The following is a 24,549-nucleotide window of genomic DNA, read 5'->3' as shown; positions in this document are numbered from 1 at the left end:
GCTTCACCTGGAATGCTTTTCCAACAGTCTTGAAGGAGTTCCCGCACTTGCTGGCTGCTTTTCCTTCACTCTGTGGTCCAATTCATCCCAAACCATCTCAATTGGTTTGTGGTTGGGTGATTGTGGAGGCCAGGTCATCTGATGCAGCACTCTCCTTCTTGGTCAAATAGCCCTTACACAGCCTGGCGGTGTGTTGGGTCATAGTTCTGTTGAATTTTTTTTTATAGTGGGACTATGCAGAAACCACATGGGATGGCGTATCGCTGCAGAATGCTGTGCTGGTTAAGTGTGCTTTGAATTCTAAATAAATCACAGACAGTGTCACCAGCAAAGGGCACTGTCACACCTCCTCCTCCATGCTTCACGGTGGGAGCCACACATGTGGAGATCTTCCTTTCACCTCGCCCGCGTCTCACAAATATCAGACCAAAATGACAGGTGTCCACCGGTCAAATATCCATTGCTCGTGTTTCTTGGCCCAAGAAAGTCTCTTCTTCTTATTGGTGTCCTTTAGTAGCGGTTTCTTTGCATTAATTCGACCATGAAGGCCTGATTCACACAGTCTCCTCTGAACAGTTGACGTTGAGATGTGCCTGTTACTTGAACTCTGAAGCATTTATTTGGGCTGCAATTTCTGAGACTGGTAACTCTAATGAACTTATCCTCTGCAGCAGAGGTAACTCTGGGTCTTCCTTTCCTGTGCGGTCCTCATGAGAGTCTGAAAATATAAAGAGAGCCGCACACTCTAGGAGCTTAGATGCAAAAATGTAATTACCAACGTTTCGACAGCCAAGCTGTCTTCATCAGGGTAGAATTATAAAAGTTCATTTGTGGAATTTCTTTCCTTCTTAATGTGTTTGAGCCACTCAGTTGTGTTGTGACAAGGTAGGGCTGGTATACAGAAGATAGCCCTATTTGATAAAAGTCCATATTATGGCAAGAACAGCTCAAATAAGCAAATCGAAACAGTACATTATTACTTTAAGACATGAAGGTCAGTCAATATGGAAAAAGTATCTTCAATTGCATTAGCAAAAACCATCAAGCACTATGATGACACTCATGAGGACCACACAACCACACAGAACGGGACCACTGAGTGCTGAAGCGCGTAAAAAAAAAACGCCTGTCCTCAGTTGCAACACTCCCTACTGAGTTGCAAATTGCCTCTGGAAGCAACATCAGCACAAGAACTGTTCATCTGAGCTTAATGGGATTCCATGGCCGAGCAGCCGCAAACAAGCCTAAGATCACCGTGAGCGTCGGCTCGGGTGGTGTAAAGCTCGCCTCCATTGGACTCTGGAGCAGTAGAAAAATGTTCTCTGGAGTGATGAATCGCACTTCACCATCTGGCAGTCCGACGGATGAATCTAGTTTGGCAGATGCCAGGAAAACACTACCTGCCCCAATGCAGTGTCACCTGTAAAGTTTGGTGGAGGAGGAATAATGGTCTGGGGCTGTTTTTCATGGTTCGGGCTAGGCCCCTTAGTTCCAGTGAATGGAAATCTTAACACTACAGCATACAATGACTTTTAAAAAAGTAGCCTTTATTTAACTTTGCAAGTCAGTTAAGAACATTCTTACTTACAATGATTTCCTACCAGGGAACAGTGGGTTAACTGCCTTGTTCAGGGGCAAAACGACCGATTTTTACCTTGTCAGCTCGGGGATTTGATCCAGCAACCTTTCGGTTACTGCCCCAACGCTCTAACCACTAGACTACCTGCTGCCCCATTCTAGACGATTCTGTACTAACTTTGACAACAGTTTGGGGAAGGCCCTTTTCTGTTTCAGCATGACAATGCCCCCGTGCATAAAGTCCATACAGAAATGGTTTGTCACGATCGGTGTGGAATAACTTGACTGACCTGCACAGAGCCCTGACCACAACCCCTTCGACACCTTTGGGATGAATTGGAACGCCAACTGCGACCCGGGCCTAATGGTAGTGTCCCAGCTTCGATGCACCTGTACGGTCTCCTTTTAGATGGCAGCGGGGTGAACAACCTGTTGCTCGGGTGGATGATCTTCTTGGCCATCCTGTGACACCGGGTGCTGTAGGTGTCCTGGAGGGCAGGCAGTGTGATGAGTTGGGCTGACCACACCACTCTCTAGAGACCCCTGCCTTTGTGGGTGGTGCAATTGCCATATCAGGTGGTGATACAGCCAAACAGAAGGTTCTTATCGTTATTGGTAATCAGGTCTAACACTGTTGTGTCGTCAGCAAACTTGATTCAGTTGATGGGTGAACACGGAGTACAGGAGAGGGCTGAGCACAGACCCTTTGGGCCGCCTGATATTACCAGGTTCTGAGCACGGTGCTGGTTTCAGCAATGTTAAAGGGATAGTTCACCCAAATTACATATTGATTTCCTGACCCTGTACGCAGTCTATGGAGAAGGTATGACAGCAACCCATGCTTTAGTTATGGTACCTATGTTAGCATTTTCACACTTTATGTCCAAATAACCCATAAGTATCTAAATGGATTGTGTAACTCAATGACGTTACTTATAGATTATTTGGATATGCAGGGTGTAAAATGCTAAATCTGTACCATTGACTTGCATTGGATTTAATGCCTCAAATGCTAAAAAGTTAGCATTTAAAAACAATGGCCAGGTAAACAAAACCAAAGAACGTGTTTTAGTCATACCTTACCAAATTGCAGGAACAGCACCACCTTGTGGTCAGAACCGGGTAATATCAGGATGTAACAACTTCAATTACACATTTCTCTGAAGGAAAAGACCACACAAAAAAAAACACTAAATTCACTGAGAACACATTACATAGGATGAATAAACAATACTCCGTGCCACAGTTCCACACTACTTGTCAGACAGAGAGAACTAGATAACGTATACTTGTTGTTTGGTTGGGATTGGGGTCAGTGGGTGGCTTTTGTACATTTCTTTTGATTCCTTGTGTTACACATTGTAAGAAAAAAGCTCGGTCCCAATCAGATGTTATGTACTATATTTATTCAATATTCTATGAATCCTATAAATTAAAATGTTGAATGTGTGCAATCAATTAGCTTATATTTCAACAAAATAATGTTGCAGGAATCTTACCTGTTTCTAAATACAGAAATAATTTCAGAACAAAATCGGATGGTGTGTGTCATGGCTTGCTGAAATGACATGGAACGACCCTGTGGCCCGTATAGGACTGGATTCACCTAGAATCAATAGTAAGTAGCCTGTTCACTGTGAGGATTTAAAATATATCACACACTAGTTTGTTATTCAAGAACCCAGTAAATCCTGACATGTTCTGATGGGTGCTCCAGTCCAAACTGCAAAACATACGTAACACCCTGGTGGTTCCGTAGGGACACTTATGTTTAATCAGTCTTATACCATTAGCAGTTCCACTGCAGAATGCTGCTGCAGGTAGACAAACCTTAGGTAACACACAACCTGCCCCCTGGCAAAGTATTCAAAACAAAAAGTCAAACTTTCTTCTAAATAAAATGTATGGCAGCGGTGTTTGTTGGGACAGTGAGACCTGTAAGGATTTGCATACGGAAACGTGGATGGATGAGAAAAACACCCCATTTCAGCTGCTTATTCCAGCTTACTGTTCGAGAACTGTCTGAAGTCATCAAAGCTAAAGACCTTTTCTCAAAGCTAAGCAACGCAGTTGTCAACAGAAGGGAAGCTTGAGAATAAACCTTGAAGCATGTAAGAAAAAGCACAAGTCTGAAAGTATGACATTTCCATATCTCCTGAAGCCAAACTCCATAAGCTTGTGCTGTAGTCACCCCATTATATAAATACAGGGCGAGGGTAACACACACCAAACATAAACATACACCCACATCGTGACAAACCTACTAAGAAGCACAGACATTTGAAAACGTGCACACACACACGCAAGAGGGAACAGAGACACTGGAAAGAATGGGAGTACATTCTCAAACACCCTTAAGAGAAAACTAAAAATAAAGTTATAGCTCCAGTGAAGAATAACCTAATCCTCCGACTGTGACAACTACATTTCCATGGAGTATGCATCCGCAATGGCTATTTTACAGGACGACCAGCCTGACAGCTAGCCTGGCGACAACACAGAGAGAGAAGAATAACAACTAACCACAGATGGATTGTTCCCCTCTTAACGCTCAACGTGTGGCTAAAAGTTGAACATTAAGACAACACCAACATCGTGTCTCTGTGTAGGAGAAGGCAAAGGAGGTGTAATATACAGCCAATGAGTTTAAGACAGTTTAGGCTAACAAGCTGACCCCACCACTCGCGGTGCAAAATAAATGTACACATACACTAACAAATTAGGGGTTCAACAAGGGTTCTAAGACCCTCAGTTTTTTAACAACCTTAGGGTTCTTGGCACTGAAAATTGCCCCCAAAAGGTTCTTCCAAGAACTCCATAGGAGGTGTTCATCGAGGAACCTCCTTAGTGGGGGTTCTTGCAGGAACATTGAATTTGAAAAGGACAACAGGTGCAGGCACTTAAGCGAAACATTAAAAAAGAAAATCTCCTCAGTTTAAGGTCTGTCCCTTGTTTGATCTAAATGGATAGTTTTATGATGATACCATCCATCTTTTCAGATTTTGTGCAAATCTTTCTAAAACAGAAAATTGACAATTCAATAAATATCAATCAACAAAGGAGGTAAGACTATGCATGCTATGAGAACATGTTGAAGGCTATAAGAATATGTTGAAGGATAGCTGTATTGGGTGCAGATGACTGAACTGCTCACTTTTGTGTCTGTAGGTATACAGACGAGGAGGCATACAAAGGTATATGAATTGGTACTGGTATGTTATGCAGATCACAGTTAGCATCCTCCTCCCTTACCTTGTAAATAAATATCCCATAGGCCTCTACATTATGGACAAGGTATGTGCGTGAAAACCATTATCAAAACAGTTTTTTAAAATTCACATTTACCACAAAAAAACAGGTTATGAACACTGTCCTGTGCATGTTTTGTTAATCTGTATAATTGCAAAAACCATTTTTATTCATTCACAAACTTCACCCTCCCGACACCTCTGATGAATATAACATGAAACCTGTTCATTCACCATGCACTGCTAAATCATTCTGGCTATGGATACAGAGAACATCAACACGCCAGAGGATAAACCCATTGGACAAGGGGCTCTGCTGAGACTTGAACTCATATTTAGATTTTTTTGTTGTCACTAAAATCATAATGAACATGGACAGAAATATTGTGTTATTATGTATATTAATATTAATAATAATAATAGGGGATGGGGGGGTAGTTAAAAATTGAACCCCAAAAGGAATTGTCTTGGTGGTCTCAAACTTCTTCCATTTAAGAATGATGGAGGTCACTATGTTCTTGGGGACCTTCCATGCTGCAGACATTTTTTGGTACCCTACCTCAGATCTGTGCCTCGACACAATCCTGTCTCGGAGCTCAACGGACAACTCCTTCGACCTCATGGCTTGGTTTTTGCTGACACGCACTGCCAACTGTGGGACCTTATATAGACAGGTGTGTGCCTTTCCAAATCATATCCAATCAATTGAATTTACAGAACACATGATTTTGTGTGACTCAAAATGGGTCAAAATTCTATAAAAAGAGCCAGGGAAAAAAAAGTGCATTTCAGGAAAATCAAACTTTATTTGTCACATGGGCCGAATACAAAGTGTACAATACGAAGTGTAGACCTTACTGTGAAATGCTTACTTACAAGCCCTTAACTCTTCTTGAACTGCACTGTTGGTTAAGAAAATATTTACTAAATAAACAAAAAAATTATAAAAAGTAACAATAACGAGGCTATATACAGGGGGTACCAGTACCAAGTCAATGTGCAGGGGTACAGATTAAGAGGTCATTTGTACATGTAGGTAGGGGTGAAGTGACTATGCATACACAATAAACAGTAAAATAACAACCCAATGCTTATATCACAGGACAAATTAGCTAGCAACAGCAAGCTAAATGTCCATTAATGTTTCATGTGTTTTGACCTGTCCCAAAATGAATATAGTTGGTTCAGAGTTCGTTTTGATATTTCAACCTGGTGTCCTGATGGCGTCTGGTGTGGATGTTTAAAATCAACATCTAGACAGTATGTAACGCTAGGCTAAGATATCAAACGTAATGCTATTGAAAACCACTGGCCGTCAGCTCTTTTCCCACATTTAGGTCATGGCTCTAGGGTTTCAGCTGGGCATGACAACTACACATACTGCACTCCAATAGAGTCAGCAATGAGATCCAACCGGTTTTCAGGGGCAAGTGAGCAGGGGTTTCCAAGTAGGTTCTAAAAGGAGAGGTGAACCCATGTGGTGGTCAGTCTACCTGCACAAACTCTATGTGACTGCACAGTCTCCTCAGGTGGGAAGCAATGATGCAGAGTGTGCAGAAGGGAGAGTGTGTGTGTGTGTAGTGAGTATATTCAACACTGCACTAATGCAATCTGCAGGCCTGCTACTGAGCTGTCCCTATCAATCAGCTGAGACAAGCCTGACTCCACCAGGGCATCACTGTAATCGCTCCCAGCGTGAGCGTGTCACATCAGCCACGGTTCCTGGCTTCTTTTGACCCCCCTTAAAAAAGTACCATTAAAAATGGACACAGACTAGCGTTCTCCATGTGGCAGCCTTTATTTTTTTTTATTTCACTGCCAATTAAAGCAATGTTGAAAGCATTCCATGTGTTCCTAATGTCTTATCTGGTACCTAGCATACATTGGGTGCATTCCAATTCCTCATCTCTCTTAATGTTTCATCTTTAACTATTAGGCCTATAACAGAGACATTAGGTGGCAAAGCTCATTCTTTCCTTCAGATTAAATTCATAGCAACTGAAAAGATAGACTATATTCAAAATATAAATCTCAAAAGATGTGAACATCTTTCATCAAGTTAGATGCAGAGGGACAAGGCCCACATACAAGAAATGGAGTCTAAAAAGCATCTTGGTACAGTAGACAGACTAGGCTACTCCCTCACTTCTCTACAGATGCATCTCTTAAGAAGATCACACCATCAAAATACTCAGAGGGGATTTAGTCTACTTAAACTGAAAAACTGAGAGCAGGATGTTATCTTATAAACTAAGCCTCATCCTCTTTCTGATGCAAGAATGAAGATTTGTGTGCTCAACAAAAATATACTCAACAGGCAACACGCATTCAACAAAGCTTTCAGTGTGGGAGGAATGTAAACGAAAAAAAGATAGATAGACCGTTCTATGAAGGAGGAAGCGGAAACTGGGACACTGCGTGTGAGTTTGCACATGCTGCATGATATTTCCTTTGGCCCTCGAGCTGTGCTGTAGACTTGGGAAGCTGACCGGAATGTACCGGCCACGATACACTTCCATTAAAGGGCTTTGAATATGTGGCTCAATAATTCAACATTGGCAGAAAGATCAACACTAGAGGAGAGATGCTTGAATGACGATGCTCATAATTTACAAGCAAAAACATCAAATAAATGTTTAAAGTTCCATTTAATCATTAATTCAGTGTACTGTGAACCAACATCTGGTCGAGAATCATAAAATGCACACATTAGACTTCAATTGTTCACTAGGACAGAGACAAGACCTTGTCTTTCTAAGGGATAATTAGAATTCAGCGGCTGGTGAGATTAACAAAATAACCAATTGGTTATGACTCTGCAACAGAATGTGACAAGAGATGGCCGACTGTAAATGGGTTTGTAAAAGACTGGTGAAACAGGGTAACAGTGGATGACAGACCGGGATAAGAGACGAGAGAAAGGAGAAGGAAGGAAAAAGAGAAAGGGGAAGAAATTAGAAGTCGGGAGAGGGAAATGTTAGTGATGATGACACATGGCAGAGAGAGAAGAGGGCTTACCAGGTTCCAGCTTAATGACTTTAATGGCAGCCAACTCCCCAGTGTTGACATTACGGGCCTGGAGAACAGATGAGACAAAAAAAGAGAGCATTTATTAGCCAGCTGTCAGCAAGGGGTAACACAGTGGGCTTTAGAGCGGACTGGCCTCTGTCAGACCAACACTGTTTTTAAGCCTGAGAAAGTGTATGCTCGATCAGTGAGCAGGCTGCTACTGCAGGATAACACTGCTTGCCTGCCAACTGGCCTTGCAGGCTAACACAAGCACATGTATCCAAAGTATTGTATGATAATAGAATGATATATTTTTGTAGCTTATGCCAGAATCTATGTAAAGAGATGTGTGTGAGTTCAAGAGGCAAGTAAAGAGTCAAACACATTTGTTTGAACATGGATATTACTGAAGATGGATGATTCACCTTTGAAAAGCAAATAAGCTCAGACATTACAACACTTAATCAGTTAGCAGTCATCAATTCAAACAGAAGCTTATTGCGTTCTAAAACATCAGACTGAGAATGTTAGTTGTTGCACAAATCACACAACCCTAAATGAAAAAAAAACAAACAGAGATGGAAACAGACTGAAAACATTGGCATTCCTTGACTGAAAGTCCATTTTTATGCCTCAGAGAAATCTAACATGAGCTAGGCTTCTATCCAACTGGAGACAGATTTTTCACGCCAGTATTCTAAAACATAAAAACAATATGCACATTTCCCAACCAGAGAAGTGTTTCCATCAAATGGACGTGTTGCAGATGAAAGGCTGTGCGGTGATGAAGCAGTGCACATTAAATAATATTTGAGGTTAAATTCCCATTTATCGAATAAAATAATACTTCAATGGGTTTCCATAGCTCATTTCCCACTCTGGTCTTGGGACGTGCGCTCTAGGCAACAGCTTGCAGATACAGTGCGGGTGAAGCCCACATCAGATTATTATGGACAAAAAGCTAGACAGATAAAAACTTTGTCAAAACAGCAGCCAAGCATAGATCATCATGTCACCAGAATAAGACCCGCAATATTTATTGGAGTATCAACCTCATCACCGTGCACTTTCACCACTCAGTGAAGTTCCTGTCTGATTTCATCGGTAGCCTAATAAAGAGCATACTTTCCTGAGTTGTAGCGAAAGGACCACACAATATCATCATGTGGGGGGGTCACAATTGTTTGTAGACTTGTTTACATGAATATGCATCTTAATAAAACCTATCTGAAACAAGCCATTACGCTTCGTATACTATTACTTATAAATATTAACAAATGAATAAATGCCAGGTTGGAGAGATTGTCGCATTTTCTTGTTGACAACATTAACGGAGTCAAAATGAAGATATATTTCATAACTTATCATTCATTGTCTGTTGGCTTTTCTGCAGCTAACATTTTTTAAATTCATTTCCTATTTTGACGCACACAACCATTTAAACAAAGTCTAATGGGTTCTCACACTTTTCCTGAAATATTTGTATATCACAACCCCTGCTGTTGCGGTCATTCGATGGCTATGGCATATGTTCTTCAAAGATAGATATCTAGTTTGCCTATGCTACTGAAAAAATCCCTTTTACAAGATTAAAATCATGACAGGAGCGTTTGATTCTTATTTTAAAAAAGGATGGAGTCCAGACAGGCTAATTTTGGAAACTTTCTGAATGGACATGGAGGCCGAGAGAGAGAATCAGGCGAACTCAAGCACACTCCCGTAAAAGCACCTGTCAATCAAAGCCACCAGCGTGTCAGACAAAAAAAAACAAATATTTATCATTTCCTTAAAATGTATTTTAAAAAACCTAGGCCTACCTTAGGCTTTCCGAAAGTAAGCTATAATGAATTGACAACTTCACCATAGCCTATTTATCAGCGACGCTGATGATCGAGGGGCGAGTGTTGGAAACATTTTTCAAATACTGAGGATTATGATCTTTTGAATGGAAGAAAAAATATATCCTTTGTTGACTTACTGTGTGATTTTTATTTGATTAGGATCCCCATTAGCCGGGGGGGATCCTAATTGTTCTGGAACTGGGGACTGTGAAAGTGAAAAGACCCATGGTGGCATGTCTGGTGGAGTGAGTGAGGTGTCAGTGTTGTGTGTATGTTGACTATTCAAACAATTTAGATATTTCCAGAACAATGTGTGACTCAGTCAAAATCATTGGCATATACAGTACCAGTCAAGAGCTGTTATTTTTACTATTTTCTACATTGTAGAATAACTATGAAATAACAAATACGGAATAATGTAGTAACCAAAAAAGTGTTAAATATATTTTAGATTTGAGATCCTTCAAAAGTAGCCACACTTTGCCTTGATGACAACTTTACACACTCTTGGCATTCTCTCAACCAGCTTCACGAGGAAGTCACCTGGAACGCATTTCAATTAACAGGTGTGCCGTGTTAAAAGTTAATTGTGGAATTTCTTGAGCCAATCAGTTGTGCTGTGACAAGGTAGGGGGTATACAGACCTATTTGGTAAAATACCAAGTTCATATTATGGCAAGAACAGCTCAAATAAGCAAAGAGAAATGATAGTCCATCATTACTTTAAGACATTAAGGTCAGTCAAACCCAAAAATGTCAAGAACTTTGAACGATTCCTCAAGCGCAGTCACAAAAACCTGATGAAACTGGCTCTCATGAGGACCGCCACAGGAAAGGAAGATCCAGAGTTACCTCTGCTGCAGAGGATAAGATCATTAGAGTTACCAGCCTCAGAAATTGCAGCCCAAATAAATGCTTCAGAGTTCAAGTAACAGACACATCAACATCAACTGTTCAGAGGAGACTGCATGAATCAGGCCTTCATGGTCAAATTGCTGGAAAGAACCCACTACTAAAGGACACCAATAAGAAGAAGAGACTTGCTTGGGCCACAAAACACAAGCAATGGACATTAGACCAGTGGAAATCTGTCGTTTGGTCTGATGAGTCCAAATTTGAGATTTTGGTTTTCAATCACTGTCTTTGTGAGATGCAGAGTAGTTGAACGGATATCTCCACATGTGTGGTTCCCACCGTGAAGCATGGAGGTGTGATGGTGTGGGGGTACTTCGCTTGTGACACTGTTGGTGATTTATTTAGAACTCAAGGTACACAACCAGCATGGCTACCTCAGCATTCTGCAATGATATGCCATCCCATCTGGTTTGCGCTTAGTGGGACTATCATTTTTTTCTCCCCCACAGGACAATACACCTCCAGGCTGTGTAAGGGCTATTTGACTAAAGAGAGTGACTAAGGAGTGCTGCATAAGATGACCTGGCCTCCACAATCACGCAACCTCAACCCACTTGAGATGGTTTGGTATGAGTTGGACTGCAGAGTGAAGGAAAAGCAGCCAACAAGTGTTCAGCAAATGCGGGAACTCCTTCAAGAATGTAGGAAAAATCATTCCCCGTGAAGCTGGTTGAGAGAATGCCAAGAGTGTGCAAGGCTATCGGCAAGGCAAAGGGTGGCTACTTTAAAGAATATAAAATATATTTAGATTTATTTAACACTTTCTTGGTAACAACATGATCCCATGTGTGCTATTTCATAGTTTCTATGCCTTCACTATTATTCCACAATGTAGAAAACAATCAAAAGTAGTATAGTAAAAATAAAGCAAAACCATTGAATGAGTAGGTGGGTCCAAGGTACTTTGTATTTAACTTGGCAAGTCAGTTAAGAACAAATTCTTATTTACAATGACGGCCAACTAATTACGCTTACAGAATTTCCACTTGGTCGAGGATAATAGAAACGCAATCAAAGCCTATTGGATAACAAGTTGGTTTTAACCAGGACAGAATCATTTATAACTGACTTTCTCCAACATAATATAGGTACAGCAGATCCATTTATTGTAGGGGACATTTTTAAAATGTGCATTTATTCAAAACTCATTTGTAAAACAAAAGCAATTTATGTCAAGAGTTCATATTAAAAGGAAATTTAGGGACTATCAGTACAGATGGCAAAACACTACCATATGAGGCACAGAATAAGTTAGAGAAAAAACTGGAGGAACTGAGTGCCTTCGGAAAGTATTCAGACCCCTTGACATTTTCCCCATTTTGTTACGTGACAGTGTATTCTAAAATGGATTAAAAACAAAAAAGCCTGAGTAATCGAAATACAATAACCCATAATGACAACATGAAAACAGGTGTTTAGAAATGTTAGCAAATTTATTCAAAAGTGCAGTGCATGTCAGAGCAAAAACCAAGCCACGAGGTCGAAGGAATTGTCCGTAGTTTTCCAAGACAGGATTGCGTCGAGGCACAGTTCTCGGGAAGGGTACCAAAACATTTCTGCAGCATTGAAGGTCCCCAAGAACACAGTGGCCTCCATCAATCTTAAACGGAAGCAGTTTGGAACCACCAAGACTCTTCCTAGAGCTGGTCGCCCAGCCAAACTGAGCAATCGGGGGAGAAAGATGGACAGAGTAGAGTACAGAGAGAATTGATGAAAACCTGCTCTAGAGTGCTCAGGACCTCAGACTGGGGGCAAAGGTTCAGTTTTCAACCGGGCAACGACCCTAAGCACACAGCCAAGACAACACAGGAGTGGCTTCGGGACAAGCCTTAATGTCCTTGAGTGGCCCAGCCAGAGTCCAGAGTTGAACCTGATCAAACATCTCTGGAGAGACCTGAATATAGCTGTGCAGCGATGCTCCCCATCCAACCGGACAGAGCTAGAGAGGATCTGAGGAGAAGAATGGGAGAAACTCCCCAAATACAAGTGTGCCAAGCGTGTAGTGTCATAACCAAGAAGACTCGAGGCTGTAATCATTGCCAAAGGTGCTTCAACAAAGTACTGAGAAAAGTGTCCAAACTTTTTTTGCTTTGTCATTATGAGGTATTGTGTGTACATTGTTGAGGATTTATTTATTTAATCCATTTCAGAAGAAGGCTGTAACGTAACAAAATATGGAAAAAGTCAAGGGTTCTGAATATTTTCCAAATGCACTGTATATGTTTTGACCGGGACAGTTTACAATTGAAGGTAACACCAAGTAATATAGTCTCCTCAACTTGTTCAACAGCAACACCATTTATTACCAGATTCAGCTAAGGTCTAGAACTTAGTGAATGATTTGTACCAAATACAATACTCTTAGTTTTAGAGATGTTTAAGGCCAGTTTATTTCTGGCCACCCATTCCAAAACTGACAGACTCTTTGTTAAGGGTTTCAGTGACTACATTAGCTGTGGTTGCTGATAAGTATATGGTTGAATCATCAGCAAATATGGACACACATGTTTTGTTTAATGCCAGTGGCAGGTCATTGGTAAAAATAGAAAAGAGTAGAAGGCCTAGAGAGCTGTCCTGCGGTACACCTCACTTTGTGTTTGACATTAGAGAAGCTCCATTAAAAGAAAATCCTCTGAGTTATATTAGATTGCCATATCATGGATTCAGAGCCGAGGTTGAAAAGCCATAACACAAATTCTCTCAACAACAAGGTTATGGCCAATAATATCAAAGGCTGCATAGAAATCTAACAGTACAGCTCATAATTAATTTCAGTCAGTGCAGTACACATTGAGCGCCCTTCTCTAAAAGCATGCTGAAAGTCTTCATTGTTTTACAGAGAAATAGCATTGTATTTGGTCTAAACCATTTTTTCCAACAGTTTGCTTAGAGCTGGCAGCAAGCCAAAACTGCTGTTAGAACCAGTTAAGGCCGCTTTACCACTCCAGGGTAGTGGAATGACTTTGGCTTCCCTCCAGGGCTGAGGACAAACACATTCCTCTCTAGGCTGAGGAAAGAAAATACAAATACTGAGAAGCCCAGATGGGCACTTTCCTACATTTGATATTCGTGAGAAGCAGGCCAGGTACTTCTATGCGTGTTCAGGGGCAAGCTCTCCGTCAACATCACCAGGACAGAGAAACCAGGCACACGCTCATTGTTCATATGGAGCACGGAAATTACATTAAATAAATCAAAACTGGTTTCTCACAAGTGTAGCAGGGTGTGAACTAGAGGTCGACCAATTAAATCGGAATGGCCGATTAATTAGGGCCGATTTCAAGTTTTCATAACAATCGGAAATCGGTATTTTTGGACACTGATTTGGCCGTTTTTTTTTACACCTTTATTTAACTAAGCAAGTCAGTTAAGAGCTAGAGGTCGACCGATTATGATTTTTCAACACCGATACCGATTATTGGAGGACCATAAAAGCTGATACCAATTAAATTTTTTTTTTTTTAAATAAAATAAAATAAAAAAAATATAAAAAATATTTTTAAAAAAATCGGTCAATTTTTTATTTTTTTATTCGTAATAATGACAATTACAACAATACTGAATGAACACTTATTTTAACTTAATATAATACATAAATAAAATCAATTTAGCTTCAAGTAAATAATGAAACATTCAATTTGGTTTAAATAATGCAAAAACAAAGTGTTGGAGAAGAAAGTAAAAGTGCAATATGTTCCAAGTAAAATATGTGCCATGTAAGAAAGCTAACGGTTCAGTTCCTTGCTCAGAATATGAGAACATATCAAAGCTGGTGGTTCCTTCTTCCCAGGTAAGAAGTTTAAGGTTGTAGTTATTATATGAATAATAGGACTATTTCCCTTTACCATTTGTATTTCATTAACCGTTGACTATTGGATGTTCTTATAGGCACTTTAGTATTGCCTGTGTAACAGTATAGCTTCCGTCCCTCTCCTCCCTGGGCTCAAACCAGCAACACAATGACAATTAACACGCGCTAACTAGCTAGCCATTTTACTTCGGTTACACAAGCCTCATCTTGGGAGTTGATAGGCTTGAAGTCATAAACAGCGCAATGCTTGACGCACAACGAAGAGCTGCTGGCAAAACGCACAAAAGTGCTGTTTGAATGAATGTTTACGCACCTGCTTCTGCCTACCACCGCTTAGTCAGATACTTGTATGCTCAGTCAGATTATATGCAACGCAGGACATGCTAGATAATATCTAGTAATATCATGTGTAGTTAACTAGTGATTATGATTGATTCGTTTTTTTATAAGGTAAGTTTAATGCTAGCTAGCAACTTACCTTGGCTTACTGCATTCGCGTAACAGGCAGTCTCCATTTATTTTACGACAAAACAATCCCACCGTGTCTAATGCATTTAGTTTGGTCAACATTTGGAACGTTTACATACAAATGAGCTGTTTCCATGAGGCATATCGTGGCAATTTTTATCCGATGTACTTTGATTGCAAAACAAGGTTGGCTGTAAACCTGGTTATGGTGAGTGATTTGAACTCGTCCCCTAATGTCAAATGTCTAAGCCACTCCAAACACTCCCTTTGACTATGATTCTAACTCATCAACACAGCACACCAGAGTAGGCAAGATGACTCACTTTTCAAACCCCACTCAGTCAGACTTGATTCAAATCTTGCGAAAGCTTGATGAGCAAAATTCATAGTTTACTACCCCCCCCACATCACCCATCCTGGCTGAGGCCTAATGCAGTTAAGACTGGACACAAACAATAGATTACGAGTTAATTTAGGAACTGCTTGGAGGAAGGAGGAGAATCTTATCAACCCTGTAATATACATCCAATATCGCATTAGTCTTCTGGTCTGACAATGCATAATTTCATAGCCCACCCCTCCATCTTTATGACACACTGATTGTTGATGTCTGTTCAACATCAAGGTCACATTCTGGAGGGTGCCACACACAGAACCCTGCAGCTATAACTAATGAATAGAGCTGATTCCTTTGATGTAGACTATTCTACATAATATATCTGAACGTTGCACAACGGCGTTGAGACTTACTGAGCCCCCTGTCATCATCATTCAAGCTAGCTAAGCTCAATCATTTTAAATCTTTCCTTCCCTGCCCTCTCCACCAGTCTCGTTCTCCCCTTCCCTCTTGGAAGTTGATCCTTTAATGCTGTACATATACTCCCAGGGTAGCTCCAGTAGCCAAGCCCTGTGCTGCAATATCCAGATCAAGTCTTCTCAATCATCACACACACACACACTGGGTAGTCACTCACGTGACTACACATTACTCCTCCTAACCGTGTTCACTTGACTCCACTCATTACAAAAAGCGCAGATGAAGACTGGGCAAGCAGTAAGCTTCTATCAGCACTCTGCTAACACATCATGGGAGCACTGAGCAAGTCAATCGCAAGGTCAGAGTTCAGCTACCACAATCATGGGGGGGGGCTCCCAGCATCAGAGGAGAGAAAACAGCATGAGCATCCAGGTATACTGATCACTGGATGAATTACAGGAAAGCAAGTTACATAGTCACTGACAAAGACTGAGCTGCACTTTTTTATGAACCAGCATGGTGAAGCATAAGGGTCGTTCCACCCCAAAAAGAAATTGTACAAATTGTATGAATCATTCCTGAAACTTTTTGTTTAAATATAATTTGATCTAGGAAATTGTTATTTACGTTCACAGCCTACCGTGGAACAGTGGGTTAACCACCTTGTTCAGGGGCAGAACGACAGATTTTTACCTCACCCGCCCCTGGGATTCAATCCAGCAACATTTTGGTTACTGACCCAACGCTCTAAACACTAGGCTACCTGCCACCCCAAAAGATTCATATAATCTTCCCGAACATCCGATTTGGACCATCATTTTTCTTAACAATGAACAAGACATGAGGAAAATGTTCCACTAAATACCGCTGTTCCTGCAACACCATTTTATCCATCTTGCTGGTCTCTTGTGAGTATTAAATGGATCACAACATTTTCTTTGCAACTTTGGGTAGAAAACCAATAGATCTTACTCATGACAAAATAAATTGTGTGGTTATCCTCAAAATTCAAGTCAGACCTCCATGAAAGCAAATCAGTTTGCCCTTCTCTTAGGCTTAATCTGTGTCCAGGAAACAGGCCATGTGTTGCGTGGTTTACTCCCTTTAAAAAATGGTCTGGATTAGTAAAACCATTCCTGGTGAACAAGCAAACCATTGTGCTACTGCAGCTCAAATGGTTTCAATGTTATGGTCTGTAAAATGTCTTCAAAATGCTAAAAGTCCCAAACAATGTATAGTGGTTTTGCAATGGTAATGGGTTGGCTTTAATGGGAAATGTCACGAAACACACTACGTATAAAGATATTTTCTAATTAAATCAGAACAGGACATCCATTCCATTTAACTACTGTTGTATATTATTTATTTATTTCATGTGATCTTTTTCACCCCTTTTTGTCCCCAATTTCGTGGTATCCAATTGGTAGTTACAGTCGTCTCGTCACTGCAACTCCTGCACAGACTCCGGAGAGGCGAAGGTTGAGAGCTGAGCGTCCTCCGAAACACAACCCAACTGCACTGCTTCTTGACAATGCCCACTTAACCCGGCTGCACCAATGTGTCGAAGGAAACACCGTACACCTGGTGACCGTGTCAGCGTGCACTGTGCCCAACCCGCCACAGGGGTCGCTAGTGCGCGATGGGACAAGGACATCCCTGCCGGCCAAACCCTCCCCTAACCCGGGCGATGCTGGGCCAATTGTGCACCGCCCCATGGGTCTCCAGGTCGCAGCCGGCTGCGACAGAGCCTGGACTCGAATCCAGAATCTCTTGTGGCACACCTACCACTGTGATGCAGTGCCCAGACCACTGCGCAACTCGAGAGGCTGACTAGTTCATGTTGGACTATTCAAAAAGAATTCGGTTGAAGCACAAGAGACAAGCCAAATTCATACAAGGGTGTTGCAGTAGCAGGAATAGAGGCATTTGTGGGCAAAACCTGATAATTCCACACCCATTCATGGTAAATAATGCAAGCAACTTGAAATGGCAAAGTTCGGGGGGAAAAAACATCCACCAGTTTCACAGGGAATATTGTACATAGGATGAAAAAGCAATACTCCAAGCATTAGATCCACACTACTTGTAGGGATGGGTATGAGTAATCAAGTACTCAAATTGACGTCAAAACACGACCTTTAACCAGATATCATATTTCTCAAATAGTGTAAAACAATTGTCTAAAATCAGTCTTAAAGACCACGTTAATTCGCTTTGACTGTTCAATTTGTACATGTGAATTTGCGGGACACAAAAAAAGAAACCAAGCAACACAGCTCAGCTCATTAAATCCCCTTTCCCCTCTGTCTCACAGTCACTCAATTGCGTTCTGACCCCTCTGTCTAGACACGCGTGCTTTGTGCACTTACAGAATGAAATGCCTATAAAAACATAGTTCGGAGGCGAAAGAAACGCACACCTGTTTAGGCGAGGTGCTGGTTAGCGGAGGAAAACACTTGGGGGGAAGAAAAGGAGAGCAGCACACTCTAGGAGCTCAGATGCAATAATTGAATAACCATAATTTCAACAGACAAGCTGTCTTCATCAGGGAAAGTGAGCTCCTAGGGTGTGAGACTCTCCTTTTCTTTTTCAAGTTTTATGAAAACTTAGTGACGACCCTACAGTACTTTGCGAACTGCTAGTGGCATTTAGAATTGGTTAGCCTAGGCTATTACCTCCCTAAACATTCAGGTTCCACACTGAAAATATGCAAAAGCATTTGTTTTATGAAGACAAATCGTATTTTTCAGAATCACTAAGCCAAGTCTGCTCACCAAACAGATGTCCTGGCCATAATTCATCGCCATGCAGTGTTTAATGTAGAATAGTTACATTCCAAGGAACATAAACTCAAACTCAAAATCAAACATCTGTACATCGAAAAGACAGATTTGCAACCTTGAAACGTCCAACTTTCCAAATTGAGCCCCGTTTCAAATTAAATACCTATTTCAGACTACCTGTTTCAGGCGCAAATCATTGACACTATGCTGTTAAATTAGATTATATTACATTGTTTTTTTTAAACTAGAAAATAGGTGTCTTGGCTGTGATAAGGGCTCGGGAACTAAGAACGTTGTGTCTGCTAAATTAACAAAAGGCTATGCCATTGCACAGCCACCAGCTGTGCAATGGCAGCGCCACACTGCTGAGGTTACTACCTCTTTGAAGATTGAGTTCCACGATATACTAACCTGTTGATATTAGTTTCAATTCATAAATCTTAAAATGGCACTTATTTGTTTTACTGACTTAATATGAGGAATTTGGCAATTAGGATTCGTTATCTGTAAAGGTTACGATAAATTAGACATTGTTGTTCACTGTTGGCATATAGATAAATGCTCCACATATCTTTTTTCCAGTGCTACTCGTTCTAAAAATAGCTTCTTTTTTTTCACCATTCGAATAATCGAAAAAAAATAAGTACTTGGTCAAAAAGTCAGATGCCTATCCCTAACTACATTGAACAAAAATATAAAAAGAAACATGCAACAATTCATGTTTTTACTGAGTTACAGTCAAGGACAGCAAGGAAGAAGCCACTGCTCCAAAACCACCATAAAAAGCCAGACTTCAGTTTGCAACTGCACATGGGGACAAAGATAATACTTTTTCAAGAAATGTCCTCTGGTCTGATGAAACAAAAATAGAACTGTTTGACCATAATGACCATAGTTATGTTTGGACGAAAAGGGGGGAGGCTTGCAAGCCAAACAATACCATCCCAACAGTGAAGCACGGGGGTGGCAGCATGGGGGTGCTTTGCTGCAGGAGAGACTGGTGCACTTCACAAAATAGATGGCATCATGAGGACGGAAATCTATGTGGATATATTGAAGCAACATCAAGACATCAGTAAGGAAGTTAAAGCTTGGTCACAAATGGGTCTTCCAAATGGACAATGACCCCAAGCATACTTCCAAAGTTGTGGCAAAATGGCTTAAGGACAACAAAGTCAAGGTATTAGAGTGGCCATCACAAAGCCCTGACCTCATTCCTATAGAAAATTTGTGGGCAGAACTGAAAAGGCGTGTGCGAGCAAGGAGGCCTACAAACCTGACTCAGTTACACCAGCTCTGTCAGGAGGAATGGGCCAAAATTCACCCAACTTATTCTGTAGCTCAGTTGGTAGAGCATGGCGCTTGTAACGCCAGGGTAGTGGGTTCGATCCCCGGGACCACCCATACGTAGAATGTATGCACACATGACTGTAAGTCGCTTTGGATAAAAGCGTCTGCTAAATGGCATATATTATGGGAAGCTTGTGGAAGGCTACCTGAAACATTTGGCCCAAATTAAACAATTTAAGGGCAATGCTACCAAATACAAATTGAGTGTATGTAAACTTCTGACCCAATGGGAATGTGATGAAATAAATAAAAGCTGAAATAAATCACTCTACAATTATTCTGAAATGTCACATTTTTAAAATAAAAGTGGTGATCCTAACTGACCTAAGACCGGGCATTTTTGCTAGGATTAATTGTAAGGAATTGTGAAAAACTGAGTTTAAATGTATTTGGCTAAGGTGTATGTAAACTTCTGACTTCAACTGTATATTTTTTTTCTTGTGCATTTTGCCATTTTCCTCATGACTCCTGCATGCTATGTTGACTATGAACTTTCTTTACCAAACTGTGGGACAGACTTTTTTTTCCCCCACACTCGGGACTCTTGACTATTGGTTACAGTCTTTTGGCCTCCCATCCCAGTCTAACCACCTCTCGCCGGCTTTGTATTCATGTTACCTGATGAAATTGCTGAACAATATGATCTTGTTACCATCTGATGCACATTCAGATGTCATAAATCAGCACTGTAGAGCTCTCTCTGTCCTATGAACTCTCCCTGTACTATGCCGTGCCTTGATTGTATTACTGTTGATGATATCTGGAAATGTGCATGTACACCCTGGCCCATCTATAGATGCTAGCCCCAATTCTGACTTGTGCTCTGATATCTGCTTCACTGATTTCTGCTCTCGTAAAAGCCTGGGTTTTATGCATGTTAACACTAGAAACTTATTATCTAAAATGGATCAATTGAAAGTGTGGGTTCACAGCTCCAATCCAAATGGGTTGGTCATTACTGAGACGTGGTTAATCACCTTTTTGGGATAGGGGGCAGCATTTTCACTTTTGGATGAATAGCGTGCCCAGAGTGAACTGCCTCCTACTCTGTCCCAGATGCTAATATATGCATATTATTATTAGTATTGGACAGAAAACACTCAAGTTTCTAAAACTGTTTGAATGATGTGTGAGTATAACAGAACTCATATGTCAGGCGAAAACCTGAGAAAAATCCAACCAGGAAGTGGGAAATCTGAGGTTTGTAGTTTTTAAAAGCTTGGCCTACCGAAAACACAGTGGGATATGGATAAGGTTGCACTTCCTACCGCTTCAACTAGATGTCAACCCTCTTTAGAAACTTGGAATGAGGATTCTACTATAAAGGAGGGGCTCATGAGACATGTTTGAGTCAGTGGTCTGGCAAGTACCTCAGGCTCGTGACATGCGCTCCTTTACCTCTCGTTCCAGTGCTTTTCTTCAGACATTGGAAATCTCCGTTTGGAACGTTATTGATGATTTATGTTTTAAAAAATCCTACCGATTGATTCCATACATCGTTTCACTTGTTCCTACGACCTGTAACGGAACCTTGAGTTTTTGTTTGGAAGAAGTGCTCGCGCCTCATGAAGATGAATTAATGGGCTGAACACGCTAACAACAAGTTGCTATTTGGACATAAATGATGGACTTCATGGAACAAATCAGTCATTTATTGTCGAACTGTGATTCCTGGGAGTGCCTTCTGATGAAGATCAAAGGTAAGTGAATATTTATGGTGTTATTTCTAACTTCTGTTGAGTCCAAAATGGCGGATATTTCGCTGGCTGTTCTGAGATTATGCATTTTCCGTAAAGTTTTTTTGAAATCTGACACAGCAGTTGCATTAAGAAGAAGTATATATTTAATTCTGTGAATAACAATTGTATCTTTTATCAATGTTTATTATGAGTATTTCTGCAAAATCACCAGATGTTTTGGAATCAAAACATTACTGCACGTAAGGTGCCAATGTAAACTGAGATTTTTGGATATAATTTTGCACATTATCGAACAAAACATACATGTATTGTGTAACATGATGTCCTATGAGTGTCATATGATGAAGATCATCAAAGGTTATTGATTCATTTTATCTATATTTCTGCTTTTTGTGACTCCTATCTTTGGCTGGAAAAATGGCTGTGTTTTTTTGACTTGACCTAACATAATCATATGTTGTGCTTTCGCTGTAAAGCCTTTTTGAAATCGGACACGATGGGTAGATTAACAAGATGTTTCTTTCATTTGCTGTATGACTTGTTAATGTGTGAAAGTTGCATATTTCAAAAAAATATATTTTTGAATTTTGTGCGCTGCCTTTTCAGCGGAATGTTGTCGAGGGGTTCCGCGAGCGGAACGCCTGTGCTAGAAAGTTTAAGAGAGTGTTTTGAATACTGATAACCTTCCCGGTTATAACTTTTTTCAGCAAGACAGATGGCAGTCTTTACCAAGGATTACCTTCAGTGCTCATTTGTCTCTACCAAGTCTGTCCCCAAACAATTGTATGACTCCAAACACCCAGAAATGGCTACTCTTCTTAATGTTATCCTCACAAATAATCCTGATAGTTTATTACAGAGAACACCAGACTGATTCCTTAGTGTTCACTGTTTTACAGGCTGTGTTTGTAATGGCTGCTCAGTGATACAAACCAGGACAGGTTGTCCTAGACACTTGCTAAAAACCTTTAACGAGCAAGCCTTCCTTCATGAACTGACCTCTGTAAAATGGTAAAGAATCAGCTTGATCCCCTCTGTCAAAGATGCTTGGACCTTTTTTTACATTTTCAGTGGTATTGTTAACAAACACGACCCCATAAAGAAAATTAGAATAGAAAAACAACAGCTTCAGCCCCTGGTTCGACCGTGATCTTGCAGAGTTACTCCAACTCAAGAATTGCATTTGGCAAAAGGATCGGCACAAGCATACTCAGGCTGACTGGCTCTCGTTCAGGCAAATGAGAAATAAGTGCACTCAGGCTATCCGGAAGGCCAAAGTTAATTACTTTAAGGAGCAGTTTGCTCTCTGTGTGTCTAACCCAAAGACGTTCTGGAAAACAGTTCGACCTGGAAAATAAACCCTCCTCACAGCTGCCCATGTCCCTTAAAGTTGATGTGGTTGTTACTGACAAGAAGCACACGGCTGAGCTCTTCAATCACCACTTCAATTAAATTATATTTTGCTAATTCTAATTCTATTTTGCCCTGTATATCAAGTGTTTGAAAAACTAGTCAATAATCAACTGACTGGCTTTCTTGATGTCTATAGTATTCACAATCTGGTTTCCGCTCAGGTTATGGATGTGTCACTGCAACCTTAAAGGTCCTCAATGATGTCACAATTGCCCTTTATTCTTAGCAATGTTGTGCTGCTATTTTTATTGAATTGGCCAAAGCTTTTGAAACGGTAGACCATTCCATTCTTGTGGGTCGGCTAAGGAGTATTGGTGTCTCCGAGTGGCCTTTGGCCTGGTTTGCTAACTACCATACTCAAAAAGTGCAGTGTATAAAGTCAGAACATAGTCTGTCTCAGCCACTGCCCGTCACCAAGGGAGTATCCCAAGGCTCAATCCTAGGCCCCACCCTCTTCATAATGTACATCAACAATATAGCTCAGACAGTAGGAAGCTCTCATATGCAGATGATACAGTCTTCTACTCAGCTGGCCCTGGATGTTGGGTAAAATGCTCTACAACAAAGCTTTCTTAGTGTACAACAAGTGTTCTCTACCCTTAATCTTGTTCTGAACACCTCCAAAACAAAGGTAATATGGTTTGGTAAGAAGAATGCCCCTCTCCCCACAGGTGTTATTACTACCTCCGAGGGTTTAGAGCTTGAAGTAGTCACCTCATACAAGTACTTGGGAGTATGGCTTGATGGTGCACTGTCCTTCTCTCAGCACATATCAAAGCTGTAGGCTAAAGTTAAATCTAGACTTGGTTTCCTCTATCGTAATCGCTCCTCTTTCACCCCAGATGCCAAAATAACCCTGATTCAGATGGCCATCCTATCCATGCTAGATTACGGAGGCCTCATTTATAGATCGGCAGGTAAGGGGGCTCTCGAACGGCGAGATGTTCTTTACCATTCGGCCATCAGATTTGCCACCAATCCTCCTTATAGGACACATCACTGCACTCTATACTCCCATGTAAACTGGTCATCTCTGTAACCTGTCGCAAGACCCACTGGTTGATGCTTATGTATTAAACCCTCTTAGGCCTCCCTCCCCCCTATCTGGGATATCTACCGGAGCCCTCATCCTCCAAATAAAACACTGTTCTGACAGTCATATTCTGTTAAAGGTCCCGAAAGCACACACATCCCTGGGTCGCTCGTCTTTTCAGTTTGCTGCAGCTAATGACTGGAACGACCTGCAACAAACACTCAAACCTCAATCTCTTCATTCAAAGACTCAATCATGGACACTCTTACTGACATTTGTGGCTACTTTGCGTGATGTATTGTTGTCTCTACCTTCTTGCCCTTTGTGCTGTTGACTTTGCCCAATAATGTTTGTACCATGTTGTGTTGCTACCATGTTGTTGTGTTGGTACCATGCTTGCTATGTTGTTGTCTTAGGTCTCTATGTAGTGCTATGTTGTCTCTCATCGGGATGTGTGTTTTGTCCTATATTTATAATAAATATGTATAATAAAAATATAATAATATTTTATCCCAGCCCCTGTCCCCGCGGGAGGCCTTTCGCATTTTGGTAGGCCGTCATTGTAATAAGAATTTGTCTTAACTGACTTGCCAAGTTAAATAAAAGGCTAAATAATAAATAAATAAATATCTATGGATTTCAC

At 40.9% G+C, this 24,549-nt stretch overlaps 1 protein-coding gene across 5 annotated transcripts in view; it reads right to left on the bottom strand.

Annotated features, from left to right (window-relative positions):
• LOC118399112 (mitogen-activated protein kinase kinase kinase kinase 3-like) overlaps positions 1-24,549 on the bottom strand; it is a 68,626-nt gene that overhangs the window by 30,813 nt on the left and 13,264 nt on the right. For all 5 annotated transcript variants that reach the window (XM_052475087.1, XM_052475090.1, XM_035795009.2 and 2 more), the window contains exon 2: positions 7,845-7,902. In XM_052475087.1, coding sequence (XP_052331047.1) covers positions 7,845-7,902 — 58 coding nt within the window. The remainder of the gene's footprint in view (positions 1-7,844; positions 7,903-24,549) is intronic.

Source organism: Oncorhynchus keta, chromosome 2 (assembly GCF_023373465.1).
Source record: "Oncorhynchus keta strain PuntledgeMale-10-30-2019 chromosome 2, Oket_V2, whole genome shotgun sequence".
Taxonomy (NCBI): Eukaryota; Metazoa; Chordata; class Actinopteri; order Salmoniformes; family Salmonidae; genus Oncorhynchus; species Oncorhynchus keta.
This window is presented reverse-complemented; position numbering and strand designations above follow the sequence as displayed.